Consider the following 14403-nt stretch of genomic DNA (forward strand, 5'->3'; position numbering starts at 1 on the left):
GGTGGGAATGTAAAATGGTGCAGCCACTTTAGAAATCAGTCTAGCAGTTCCTCAAATGATTAACGTAGAGTTATATGACCTATCAATTTCAATCCTAAAGAGAAATGAAAACACATGTTCACAAAGAAACTTGTATAAGAATGTTTATAAAAGTATTATTTGTAATAGCCAAAAGATGGAAATAATACAAATATCCACTAACAGAGAATGCATAAACCAAAGTGGCATATCCATACATTAGGATATTATTCAACTAAGAAAGGAATTAAGTACACAGATACATGTTACAACATGGATGACCTTTGAAAATACTATGCTAGGTGAAAGAGGCCAAGCACAAAAGACTACATACTATATGATTCCTTGCCTATGAAAGTCCAGAATAGGGAAATATATAGAGACAGAAAGTAGATTAGTGGTTGTTTAGAGCTGGGAGAGGAGGAATGGAGGATAGGGAAGTGACAGGTAAAGGGTATGGGATTTCTTTCTAGGGTAATGAAAAAGTTCTAAAGTTGACTGTGGTGATGGCTGCACATATCTGCGAATATATTAAAAACCACTGAATTGCACACTTTAAGTGGGTAACTTTTACAGTATGTGAATTATCTTTTACTGAAGGTGTTAAAAAAAAAAAAAAAAAAGAAAGACCACCGTGAGAGCCCCCAGTTCCAAAAGACTAAATCTCTTCAAGGCCTCATCCAGCAGCCTTGGGTTCAAGGCAGAGGGATGATGGCTTCCTTACTAAAACCCACAACAATGCTAACTTATTTAGAGTGGAGCAGAAGGAAGAGGACTACCAGGGTGAGTTGGTAGGGGTCTCTGGATGCCACCTGCTCGGGATCAGGTCTGCTCTGTTCAGCATCTCCCATTAGTTTTCAAGCTTTCAGGACAGATAGGTCAAGTGAGCTAGTTAAAATGCATGAAGCCAGAAGTGTGGTGAGGCCCGTTTAATTAAAGTAAAAAAACAAAACAAAACAAAACAAAAAACCCAATACCTTTCATATCTTACCTTAGCAAACATTGAATTGAGTTGCTTTCCAGAGCCATAGTAACCACCCTGGGAGAGAAAGAGTTTCACTTGTTCTTTCACCTGTTCTTCATCCAAATGCCAACAGTTCTCATCATCAATGCTGGCCCCAGCTGTGGGGTCAGGGGCACCTGTGAGGAATGGGAATGGTGACATGAATCCCCTGAATTCATATGCTACATATTTGGCAGAAGGGGTACTCTTTGAGGATATTAAAAAACAGACAGCTTACTCTGCCTTATTCTGGGCTTTGTCAACTGTGTGGTCCTATAAATAAATGTAAGAGGGCTAATGCTAGTTTCACACTCACTTATGTTCCAGTTGCATTCCCTTACAAGGTCTACAAATACCATTCTAGGGGGAAAAATCCCAGAAGGAAATGCACAAACATGAAAAAAATGATATATTTTTTCCCTAGGAAGGTGACATTTCTTTCTTCTTCTTCTTTTTGCCTTCCTATGAAGTTCAAAATAAGCCTTAAAGTATAGATATTATTGTAAAATAAAAAATACTTCCTTAGAAAACAAAAAAAAAATTGTTTTTAAAGTTCACTATAAAATTTAGCTTCTTAAGCAGAGTCAACACTTCTGAATTTCTAGAAACTTGCCCCTTAAAGCACAGGCAGAGGTGCATACAAGGTGATATGTTTTATAAATTTATACTTAAAATATCTTTCATATCTGGTTCTTACTACAACACATTAAAACAGTTTTAGTTATTTACACATTCTTCTCCCCTAGTGCCCTGCTAGCCACTTGCTCACAGTTGAATCCCAAGTTGAATCCACAGCTGAACTGCCTATACCACAGCACTGGTAATGCGGCAGGCACCTAGTAAATATTTGTGGAATGAAAACGGAATCTTCTCTCACTTTCTCAAAGCCAGAGTCTTACGTTAAGTTTTTAGCAACCTGCCTCCAAGTTACAAAAGACTATTAATCAAATGCTCTATAGGTGTGGTCATGTAATAGAATATAAATTCACGTCATGTTTGGGGCACCTGGGTGGCTCAGTCTGATTCTTGATCTTGGCTCGGGTCATGATCTCGTGGTTCCTGAGATCAAGCCTTGTGCAGGGCTCTGTGCTGACAGCGTGGAGTCTGTTTGGGATTCTCTCTCCCTCTCACTCTGCCTCTCTCTCTCTCTCTCAAAATAAATACATAAAACATTAAATAAATTCATGTCATGTTTAATTAGTCTACCTTTCCTCTTGTCTTCCTAGTTCAAAGTCCTGCTCAAATGAAATCCAGGTCTACACAGAAAAGTTGCTTTTCAGCTAAGCTTTTTTAGAGCATGTTATTCTCCATGAAATCAGGAGGGTTCACACGTTCATTTATTCTACAAGTACTAATTAACACATATGATTGTCCAGTTTATGGTATCTACTATATGCTACTTTCTTCAAATGTATTATACTAAACACAGTTCTGATTATATCACTTGCCCACTCAGAGAAGTCTTCAGTGATGCACCATTTTTATTAAATTAAGTCCAAATGCTTTAGATTGGCATTCAAGGCTCTCTCTGCTCAGGCCTTATCTTTCATTTCTAGCCTTGTCTACCCTATATTTATGTTATGGTTCAGCTAGAAACTTAGCATTCCCAGAAGTCAACCACATTTCCTTATGACTTTACTTCTGCTTTTTCCTTTACTTCTCTCCCACTCCTGTACCCCATTCTTTAGCCAAAAAAATGAAACTTCTCATTGTCAATATTGCCTCAGTCAGGGCTACAATGAGCAGTGGAAACCATAAAGTAAGTATACAGAAAGGCCAACACTGCTTAGCTCATCTGGCAAGAGAAGCTCTTTTTTATCCCCTAACTGAATTAACCATACAACCCACTGCTCCCTCCCTCTCAAAAGTATGTCCATCTTATGCTCACATGGATATAAAAGGAGTAATACTCTTCTTAGCACTTTATTATTGCTTTTCCTAAAGACTTGTGGCATTTTGCTGTACATCAGAATTGTGCATTTCTCATATATTCCCAAATAAATTGAAATTTTTTAAGAGTAGGTGTTCATTTTTGTACCTTATAGTGCCTGGCTCATTATAGCACTGAGTTAATATTTATAGAATAAACAAATGCATGTCTCATTGGCCATCTAGATTTAAGCTCCAGGTGGGTAAATAATATATCCTACACTTCTTTTGTATCCCTAAAGTGGCAAAGCAAAACAAACATACTCCTTATCCTTAAATACTTGTTAATAAGAGCCATTTTTTTTTTAGTGCTTCCTACATGCCAAAGTCAAGCACTTTTTGTACATATCCTCACTAGAACATACTCTCCTTGAGGGCATAAACTGTTTTGTTTGTGTGCATATTTGCAACATGTAGAACAGTACCTGGCACACAGTAGGTGCTCAGTGATTATCTGGTGAGTAAATTCCAATGAACCCTCATAACAAGTCTAGAAGGTAGTATTATTATCCTAATTTTAAAATGAAAAAACTAAAGCTTATACAGGTAAGTAATGTAACAGGTGGGAAGTATATTAGCTAGGATTTGTATGTTGGTTTCTCTTCAAAGTCTGTTGTTCACTATAACACTGAACTTTGGCCTCCAGCCTCATCTAGAGGCTGTGACCCACTAGCTGGTTTCAGGACCTTGAATGGAAAGCTGGATGGTGTGTCTAAAGATAGTCAAATCTTTCTTGGCCTATTTCACTATACAGAATGTAGGACTAGTCAGAATAATGCATTTTCCCCATAGTGAGGATAAAAGAGTTCTCACCAATACACTGATTCTCAAATGTTAATACACAGAATAATCACCTGGGTTTGTGTTCAAAATGCAGATTATAGAGTCTCACCTCCAATGATTCTAGTTTTCAGTAGCTCTATACAGACAGAACTGAGATAAAATGAGATACACTTTGTATAAACCAAAGACTGGGCATCTGAGTACCTTGTTGCCAAGAACAGGGATGAGGGAAGAACAGAAACAGTGCTCCAAAAAACAAGCATAGATGGTTTGAATACCAATTCTGACCCTTGGGTGGTTCAATTAGGATATGAAAAAGTAGGAGCAGAACCTAGTCTCCCAAAGGAGATGGTCTTAACTGGTTGGAAGTGTGGAGTGACATCCCCTCTAAAAATTCAAAGAGGTATAGAGAAAACTGGAGAATCTTCTGGGCCCAGGTGGTAGTAGTGGCAGCAGCAGTTCTGGAAGAAATAAGGCAAAGCTTATAAATACGTACTGTACAGAGAGGCTTCTGGGAAGATGGTGGCGTAGGAGGACGCTGGGCTCACCGCGTCCTGCTGATCACTTAGATTCCACCCACACCTGCCTAAATAACCCAGAAAACCACCAGAACACTAGCAGAATGGATTCTCCAGAGCCAAGCGTAGATGAGAGGCCCACGGAAGACGGCAGGAAGGGCGGAGAGGCAATGCGCGCTACACGGATTGGCGGGAGGGAGGGGGGGGGGGGCACTGGCAAAGCAGAGCCCCCAAGTCTGGCTTACAAAAGTGGAGGGGCCAGATGGAGGGTGTTCTGACAGCAAGCGGGACTTAACATCTGGAAGGTTATAAGTTAACAGCTCTGCTCGGAGAGCAGGAGGGCTGGAGGACAACGGGAGGGAGAGTTGTTGAGCCCTGGACGACAGAGCACAGCTTGGCGGGGAACAAAGGCGCTTGCCAGCGGCATCTCCCTTGCCCATCCCCCAACCAAAATCCCAAAGGGAACCAGTTCGTGTCAGGGAACTTGCTTGCACTGCGCAAATACCCAATGCTGTGCTTTTGCGGATCCATCCATCCGGCAGGTCTGACTCCCTCCCGGTGCTGCAGGGCCCCTCCTGAAGCGGATCTCCGAAGGAAAAGCGAACTGAGCCTGACACTCCGGCCCCTGTGCACCTTGCCGATCCACCCCAGCTAATACGCCAGATCCCCAGCACCACAAGCCTGGCAGTGTGCAAGCAGCCCAGACGGGCCACGCCACCCCACAGTGAATCCCGCCCCTAGGAGAGGGGAAGAGAAGGTACACACCAGTCTGACTGTGGCCCCAGCGGTGGGCTGGGGGCAGACATCAGGTCTGACTGTGGCCCCGCCCACCAACGCAAGTTATTCAAGACAGCACAGGGGAAGTGCCCTGCAGTTCCACACCACTCCAGGGACCATCCATGACGAAACAGAAGAATTCCCCTGAAAAAAACCTCCAGGAAATAACGACAGCTAACGAACTGATCAAAAAAGATTTAAACAATATAACAGAAAGTGAATTTAGAAATAACAGTCATAAAATTAATCGCTGGGCTTGAAAACAGTATACAGGACAGCAGAGAATCTATTGCTACAGAGATCAAGGGACTAAGGAACAGCCAGGAAGAGCTAAAAAATGCTATAAAATAGCTGCAAAATAAAATGGAGACAACCACAGCTCGGATTGAAGAGGCAGAGAAGAGAATAGGTGAACTGGAAGATAAAATTATGGAAAAAGAAGAAGCTGAGAAGAAGAGAGATAAAAAAATCCAGGAGTATGAGGGGAAAATTAGAGAACTAAGTGATGCACTAAAGAGAAATAATCTACGCATAATTGGTATTCCAGAGGAGGAAGAGAGAGGGAAAGGTGCTGAAGGTGTACTTGAAGAAATAATAGCTGAGAACTTCCCTGATCTGGGGAAGGAAAAAGGCACTGAAATCCAAGAGGCACAGAGAACTCCCTTCAGATGTAACTTGAATCAATCTTCTGCATGACATATCATAGTGAAACTGGCAAAATACAAGGATAAAGAGAAAATTCTGAAAGCAGCTAGGCATAAACATGCTCTAACATATAAAGGGAGACCGATAAGATTCGTGACGGATCTCTCTACTGAAACTTGGCAGGCCAGAAAGGAATGGCAGGAAATCTTCAATGTGATGAACAGAAAAAAATTTGCAGCTGAGAATTCTCTATCCAGCAAATCTGTCATTTAGAATAGAAGGAGAGATAAAGGTCTTCCCAAACAAACAAAAACTGAAGAATTCATCACCACTAAACCAGCCCTACAGGAGACCCTAAGGGGGATCCTGTGAGACAAAGTACCAGAGACATCGCTACAAGCATGAAACCTACAGACATCACAATGACTCTAAACTCATATCTTTCTATAATAGCACTGAATGTAAATGGACTAAATGTGCCAACCAAAAGACATAGGGTATCAGAATGGATAAAAAAACAAGACCCATCTATTTGCTGTCTACAAGAGACTCATTTTAGACCTGACGACACTTTCAAATTGAAAGTGAGGGGATGGAGAACTATTTACCATGCTACTGGAAGTCAAAAGAAAGCTGGAGTAGCCATACTTATGTCAGACAAACCAGACTTTAAATTAAAGGCTGTAACAAGAGATGAAGAAGGGCATTATATAATAATTACAGGGTCTATCTATCAGGAAGAGCTAACAATTATAAATGTCTATGCACCAAATACGGGAGCCCCCAAATATATAAAACAATTACTCACAAACATAAGCAACCTTATTGACAAGAATGTGGTAATTGCAGGGGACTTTAACAGCCCACTTACAGAAATGGATAGATCATCTAGACACATGGTCAATAAAGAAACAAGGGCCCTGAATGATACATTGGATTAGATGGACTTGACAGATATATTTAGAACTCTGCATCCCAAAGCAACAGAATATACTTTCTTTCGAGTGCACATGGAACATTCTCCAAGATAGATCACATTCTGGGTCACAAAACAGCCCTTCATAAATATACAAGAATTCAGATCATACCATGCATACTTTCAGACCACAATGCTACGAAGCTTGAAATCAACCACAGGAAAACGTCTGGAAAACCTCCAAAAGCATGGAGGTTAAAGAACACCCTACTAAAGAATGAGTGGGTCAACCAGGTAATTAGAGAAGAAATTAAAAAATATATGGAAACAAACGAAAATGAAAATACAGGAATCCAAACGCTTTGGGATGCAGCAAAGGCAGTCCCGAGAGGAAAATACATTGCAATCCAGGCCTATCTCAAGAAACAAGAAAAATCCCAAATACAAAATCTAACAGCACACCTAAAGGAAATAGAAGCGGAACAGCAAAGACACCCCAAACCCAGCAGAAGAAGAGAAATAATAAAGATCACAGCAGAAATAAACAATATAGAATCTAAAAAAACTGTAGAGCAGATCAATGAAACCAAGAGTTGGTTTTTTGAAAAAAATAAACAAAATTGATAAACCTCTAGCCAGGCTTCTCAAAAAGAAAAGGAAGGGGCGCCTGGGTGGCGCAGTCGGTTAAGCGTTCGACTTCAGCCAGGTCACGATCTCGCGGTCCGTGAGTTCAAGCCCCGCGTCAGGCTCTGGGCTGATGGCTCAGAGCCTGGAGCCTGTTTCCGATTCTGTGTCTTCCTCTCTCTCTGCCCCTCCCCCGTTCATGCTCTGTCTCTCTGTCCCAAAAATAAATAAACGTTGAAAAAAAAAATTAAAAAAAAAAAAAGAAAAGGAAGATGACCCAAATAGATAAAATCATGAATGAAAATGGAATCATTACAACCAATTCCTCAGAAATACAAGCAATTATCAGGGAATACTATGAAAAATTATATGCCAACAAACTGGACAACCTGGAAGAAATGGACAAATTCCTAAACACCCACACACTTCTCAAACTCAAACAGGAAGAAATAGAAAACTTGAACAGACCCATAACCAGCAAAGAAATTGAATCAGTTATCAAAAATCTCCCAACAAATAAGAGTCCAGGACCAGATAGCTTCCCAGGGGAATTCTACCAGACATTTAAAGCAGAGATAATACCTACCCTTCTCAAGCTATTCCAAAAAGGGAAGGAAAACTTCCAGACTCATTCTATGAAGCCAGAATTACTTTGATTCCTAAACCAGACAGAGACCCAGTAAAAAAAGAGAACTACAGGCCAATATCCCTGATGAATATGGATGCAAAAATTCTCAATAAGATACTAGCAAATCAAATTCAACAGCATATAAAAAGAATTATTCACCATGATCAAGTGGGATTCATTCCTGGGCTGCAGGGCTGGTTCAACATTTGCAAATCAATCAACATGATACATCACATTAATAAAAGAAAAGATAAGAACCATAAGATCCTGTCAATTGATGCAGAAAAAGCATTTGACAAAATTCAGCATCCTTTCTTAATAAAAACGCTCAAGAAAGTCGGGATAGAAGGAACATACTTAAACATCATAAAAGCCATTTATGAAAAGCCCACAGCTAACATCATCCTCAATGGGGGAAAACTGAGAGCTTTTTCCCTGAGATCAGGAACACGACAGGGATGTCCACTCTCACTGCTTTTGTTTAACATAGTGTTGGAAGTGCTAACATCAGCAATCAGACAACAAAAGGAAATCACAGGCATCAAAATCGGCAAAGATGAAGTCAAGCTTTCACTTTTTGCAGATGACATGATATTATACATGGAAAATCCGATAGACTCCACCAAAAGTCTGCTAGAACTGATACATGAATTCAGCAAAGTTGCAGGATACAAAATCAATGTACAGAAATCAGTTGCATTCTTATACACTAATAATGAAACAACAGAAAGACAAAAAAACTGATCCCATTCACAATTGCATAAAGAAGCATAAAATACCTAGGGATAAATCTAACCAAAGATGTGCAAGATCTGTATGCTGAAAACTATAGAAAGCTTATGAAGGAAATTGAAGAAGATATAAAGAAATGGAAAAACATTCCGTGCTCATGGGTTGGAAGAACAAATACTGTTAAAATGTCAATACTACCCAAAGCTATCTACACATTCAATGCAATCCCAATCAAAATTGCACCAGCATTCTTCTCGAAGCCAGAACAAGCAATCCTAAAATTCATATGGAACCACAAAAGACCCCGAATAGCCAAAGAAATTTTGAAGAAGACCATAGCAGGAGGCATCGCAATCCCAGACTTTAGCCTCTACTACAAAGCTGTAATCATCAAGACAGCATGGTATTGGCACAAAAACAGACACATAGACCAATGGAATAGAATAGAAACCCCAGAACTAGACCCACAAAAGTATGGCCAACTAATCTTTGACAAAGCAGGAAAGAATATCCAATGGAAAAAAGACAGTCTCTTGAACAAATGGTGCTGGGAGAACTGGACAGCAACATGCAGAAGGATGAAACTAGACCACTTTCTTACACCATTCACAAAAATTAACTCAAAATGGATAAAGGACCTGAATGTGAGACAGGAAACCATCAAAACACTAGAGGAGAAAGCAGTAAAAGACCTCTCTGACCTCAGCCGTAGCAATTTCTTACTTGACACATCCCCAAAGGCAAGGGAATTAAAAGCAAAAATGAACTAGTGGGACCTCATGAAAATAAAAAGCTTCTGCACAGCAAAGGAAACAATCACCAAAACTAAAAGGCAACCAACAGAATGGGAAAAGATATTTGCAACTGACATATCGGACAAAGGGCTAGTGTCCAAAATCTATAAAGAGCTCACCAAACTCCACACCCGAAAAACAAATAATCCAGTGAAGAAATGGGCAGAAAACATGAATAGACACTTCTCTAAAGAAGACATCCGGATGGCCAACAGGCACATGAAAAGATGCTCAACGTCGCTCCTCATCAGGGAAATATAAATCAAAACCACACTCAGATATCACTTCACGCCAGTCAGAGTGGCCAAAATGAACAAATCAGGAGACTATAGATGCTGGCGAGGATGTGGAGAAACAGGAACCCTCTTGTACTGTTGGTGGGAATGCAAACTGTTCCACCACTCTGGAAAACAGTGTGGAGATTCCTCAAAAAATTAAAAATAGATCTACCCTATGACCCAGCAGTAGCACTGCTAGCAATTTACCCAAGGGATACAGGAGTATTGATGCATAGGGCCACTTGTACCCCATTGTTTATAGCAGCATTCTCAACAATAGCCAAATTGTGGAAAAAGCCTAAATGTCCATCAACTGATGAACGGATAAAGAAATTGTGGTTTATATACACAAAGGAGTACTACGTGGCAATGAGAAAGAATGAAATATGGCTCTTTGTAGCAACGTGGATGGAACTGGAGAGTGTTATGCTAAGTGAAATAAGCCATACAGAGAAAGACAGATACCATATGTTTTCACTCTTATGTGGATCCTGAGAAACTTAACAAACCCATGGGGGAGGGGAAGGAAAAAAAAAAGAGGTTAGAGTGGGAGAGAGCCAAAGCATGAGAGACTCTTAAAAACTGAGAACAAACTGAGGGTTGATGGGGGGTGGGAGGGAGGGGAGGGTGGGTGATGGGTATTGAGGAGGGCACCTTTTGGGATGAGCACTGGGTGTAGTATGGAAACCAATTTGACAATAAATTTCATATATTGAAAAAAGAAAAGAAAACATGAAAGGAAAACTGAGAACAAACAGGGTTGATGGCGGGTGGGAGGGAGGGGAGGGTGATGGGCATTGAAGAGGGCATCTTTTAGGATGAGCACTGGGTGTTTTATGGAAACTAATTTGACAATAAATTTCATATATTAAAAATAAATAAATACATAAATATTTTAAAAATTTTAAAAAAGAAAACAAGTACATTGGAAATTATAAAAATAATATAAAGGTAAGGTATTATTATTCTTGTAATAAGATAATAAGATAATAAGAAATAAGCCATACAGAGAAAGACAGATACCATATGTTTTCACTCTTATGTGGATCCTGAGAAACTTAACAGAAACCCATGGAGGAGGGGAAGGAAAAAAAAAAAGAGGTTAGAGTGGGAGAGAGCCAAAGCATAAGAGACTTAAAAACTGAGAACAAACTGAGGGTTGATGGGGGGTGGGAGGGAGGGAAGGGTGGGTGATGGGTATTGAGGAGGGCACCTTTTGGGATGAGCACTGGGTGTAGTATGGAAACCAATTTGACAATAAATTTCATATATTGAAAAAAGAAAAGAAAACATGAAAGGAAAACTGAGAACAAACAGGGTTGATGGCGGGTGGGAGGGAGGGGAGGGTGATGGGCATTGAAGAGGGCATCTTTTAGGATGAGCACTGGGTGTTTTATGGAAACTAATTTGACAATAAATTTCATATATTAAAAATAAATAAATACATAAATATTTTAAAAATTTTAAAAAAGAAAACAAGTACATTGGAAATTATAAAAATAATATAAAGGTAAGGTATTATTATTCTTGTAATAAGATAATAATGTATTAAACTTGCAAACCCAGATATTAAAAATATTCTACTGTCAAAAAAATAAAATAAAATAAAATAAAATAAAATAAAATAAAATAAAATAACCCCATAAAAAATACGTAGTGTACAGACTATAGAGAACTGCTGGGATAGGACTAGGATAACGCAAAGCCTTGAGAGTTACTATCAGTAAAATTTCAACTAGAACTTCAGAAGGGTTTGTTTATTTGATAGGAAATAAAGGAAGGTAAACTATGTAAATGTTTACTGATCTACAAGGAACCCAGGAGATGAGAAGCAGAGCTGCCAAAATGAGTGGCTGCAACAAAAAAGGGAGTGAGTCAATATTTGAGGCATCTAGGTAAAACTACTACAAGGAGTTGGTGTGACTGTTGAAGGAATGAAAGTCATCTGGGAAAGCATGAATCGGCAAAAGGCCCTAAGGAGGATTTTCCAAGACATTTTCATTTACTCAATCAATATTAAATGAGAGCCTACTATGTGCCAGGATCTGTGCCAAATACCGGATATATGGTGATAAACAAAGTAGATATATAGTGCCTATGCTTGTGGAGTTGACAGACTGGTTGGGGAAAGGGACATTAAACAAATAATTACACATGTACATATTTGTGTGAGAAGAAAGACAGGTTAAAGAAGTTTTCCCTGAGAAAGTGACATTTAAGTGAACACCCGAAGAAATGAATTAGGAGTTGCCTAACAAAGAGTGGAGGAAATACTGTATTTTTTGCTCAAAAAAGCATAAAGTCATAAATTATTGTGATAATCAAGTACATTTATACTAAGGGAGAGAGGATAGGAAGAGTATTCCAAGAAGAGGGAAAATCACATGAAAACCTAAGCAAAAGCCAGACCAGGCAAGGTTTTGTAGGCCATATGAAATGTAGACTTTATCCATGACAAAATCTATAGTTATAGAAAAGTTATTTTGTGTGGAGAATGGAATAGAAGGGAATAATAGTGAATATGGAAAGATAAGTTTGAATACTATGGTAGCAATCAAGGTGGGAGATTATAGGAGTTTTGACTTAGGGTTATGGCAATATCAATAGAGAGAAGTGGAAAAGGATGAAATATACTTTGGAGGTAAAATTAACAGGTCTTGCAATGGAATAAACAAGGATTATAAGTAAAAAGTATTAGGGATGACTAGAAGATTTCTATCAAAATCCAGTGGCTAGATGGTGGTGCTATTTGGTATCTGAGTAAGTTTGGGGAGGAAGATAAACTCATGTTTGGATATGTTGATTTGGGGATGTCTCCATTGTATGGAGACATGTATAGTCAGTTGGATATAGAAGTGATCTGTGAGCCATAGTACATAGATGACATTTAAAGTCAAGGATGTAGCTGAGATTGCTTATAGAGATCATGTAGAATAAGAATAGGAGAAAACTTGGGGCACCTGGGTGGCTCAGTCAGGTTGGGTGTCCAACTTTGACTCAGGTCACGATCTCATGGTTCGTGGGTTCGAGCCCCATGTCGGGCTCTGTGCTGACAGCTTGGAGCCTGGAGGCCTGCTTCGGATTCTGTGTCTCCCTCTCTCTCTGCCCCTCCCCTGCTAGCACTCTGTCTCTCAAAAAAATTAATAAACATTAAAAAATATTAAAAATATATATAAAAAGAAGAGGAGAAAAGATTAATCTGTATGAAATGTCAAAATTAAGGGTCAGAGAATACAGGAGGGTAGAGCATGTAGGAATGAGTGAACAAGAACACAGATAGTCTTAATTAGATAAACTAGGCCTGGAGTTCATAAGCAGCCTCTCCAGCTGTCTCTCACTAACTTCTAGGCAAAATCTTTTTTAAAAATCCTTTGGTTAAAAAAACAAGATAAAAACGTCTCTACATATGTTCATGTTAGGGGCGCCTGGGTGGCTCAGTCGGTTGAGCGGCCGACTTAGACTCAGGTCACGATCTCACGGTCTGTGAGTTCGAGCCCCGCGTCGGGCTCTATGCTGACAGCTCGGAGCCTGGAGCCTGTTTCCGATTCTGTGTCTCCCTCTCTCTGCCCCTCCCCCGTTCATGCTCTGTCTCTCTCTGTCTCAAAAATAAATAAACGTTAAAAAAAAAAAAAAACAAAAAAACCCCAAAACATATGTTCATGTTAGTCTTGAGTACGAAACTAATTGACCTCAGTAGTGGTAAAGTAAACCCAGTCAGTGTAAATGTTATAGTGTGAAATTTTCCACAGGACTGTACGAGAAATGGTAACAAATGAAGATAAAATAGAAAGCATGTCTTTTATAAATAGTTATGAAACAAACCATCATGTGGATTAAGGCTCCAAGTTAGCACTTAGGCTTCAACAATGAGACCTGTCCTGAGGGAACTATTAAGTCTGTGGAACCAATTTTTCTTTCATTCTTAAACATCCTTTTTAAAATTATAAAAATAATACATGCTTTTATATAAAATATACTATTCATAAAGAAAATAAAATACACCTATGGCCACCAGCCATAGATTACTATTATTAATATTATGGTGTATTTCCTTCCAGTCTTTTTGTCCTATACACATATGTGTGTGTGTAGACATGTGCATATACACACACTGCTTTTTAAATTAAATTAATATTTTATTTTTTTAAATGTTTACTTTTGAGAGAGAAAGAGTGTGAGCACAGGAAGGGCAGAGAGAAAGTGGGACAGAGGATCCAAAGCGGCTCTGTTTTGACAGCAGTGAGCCCAATGTGGGGTTCAAACTCACAAACTGTGAGATCATGACATGAACTGAAGTTGGACACTCAACCAACTGAGCCATTCAGGTGCTCTGGACTAAATCAGTATTTTATTTTATTAAAAAATTTTTAATGCTTATTTATTTTTGAGAGAGAGAGAGAGAGAGAGAGAGAGAGAGAGAAAATGGGGGAGGGGCAGAGAGGGAGGGAGACAGAATCTGAAGCAGGCTCCAGGCTCTGAGCTGTCAGCACACAGCCCGATGTGAGACTCAAACTCATGAACCATGAGATCATGACCTGAGCTGAAGTCAGACGCTTAACTGACTGAGTCCCCCAGGTGCCCCTTAAATTAGTATTTTAAAATTAAAATATAAATTATTAAAAGTGTACAAATCTTAAGCAAGCAGCTTGTTGAATTATCACATAGCCATTATAACAGTGTAACTATCATTGAAGTCAAGAAATAGAATACTAACAGCATTCTAAAAGCCCCTTCACAAACATTATCTCCTTTCTTCTT

The 14403-nt window shown here is 39.3% G+C and overlaps 1 protein-coding gene across 1 annotated transcript in view; it reads right to left on the reverse strand.

Moving 5' to 3' along the window:
- ZSWIM5 (zinc finger SWIM-type containing 5) overlaps positions 1-14403 on the reverse strand; it is a 251462-nt gene that overhangs the window by 54132 nt on the left and 182927 nt on the right. Inside the window, exon 3 of the mRNA XM_086716801.1 lies at positions 1010-1158. Within this exon, the coding sequence (XP_086572927.1) occupies positions 1010-1158 (149 nt within the window). The remainder of the gene's footprint in view (positions 1-1009; positions 1159-14403) is intronic.

Source organism: Puma concolor, chromosome C1 (assembly GCF_028749965.1).
Source record: "Puma concolor isolate L17-30 chromosome C1, mPumCon1.1.hap2, whole genome shotgun sequence".
NCBI lineage: Eukaryota > Metazoa > Chordata > Mammalia > Carnivora > Felidae > Puma > Puma concolor.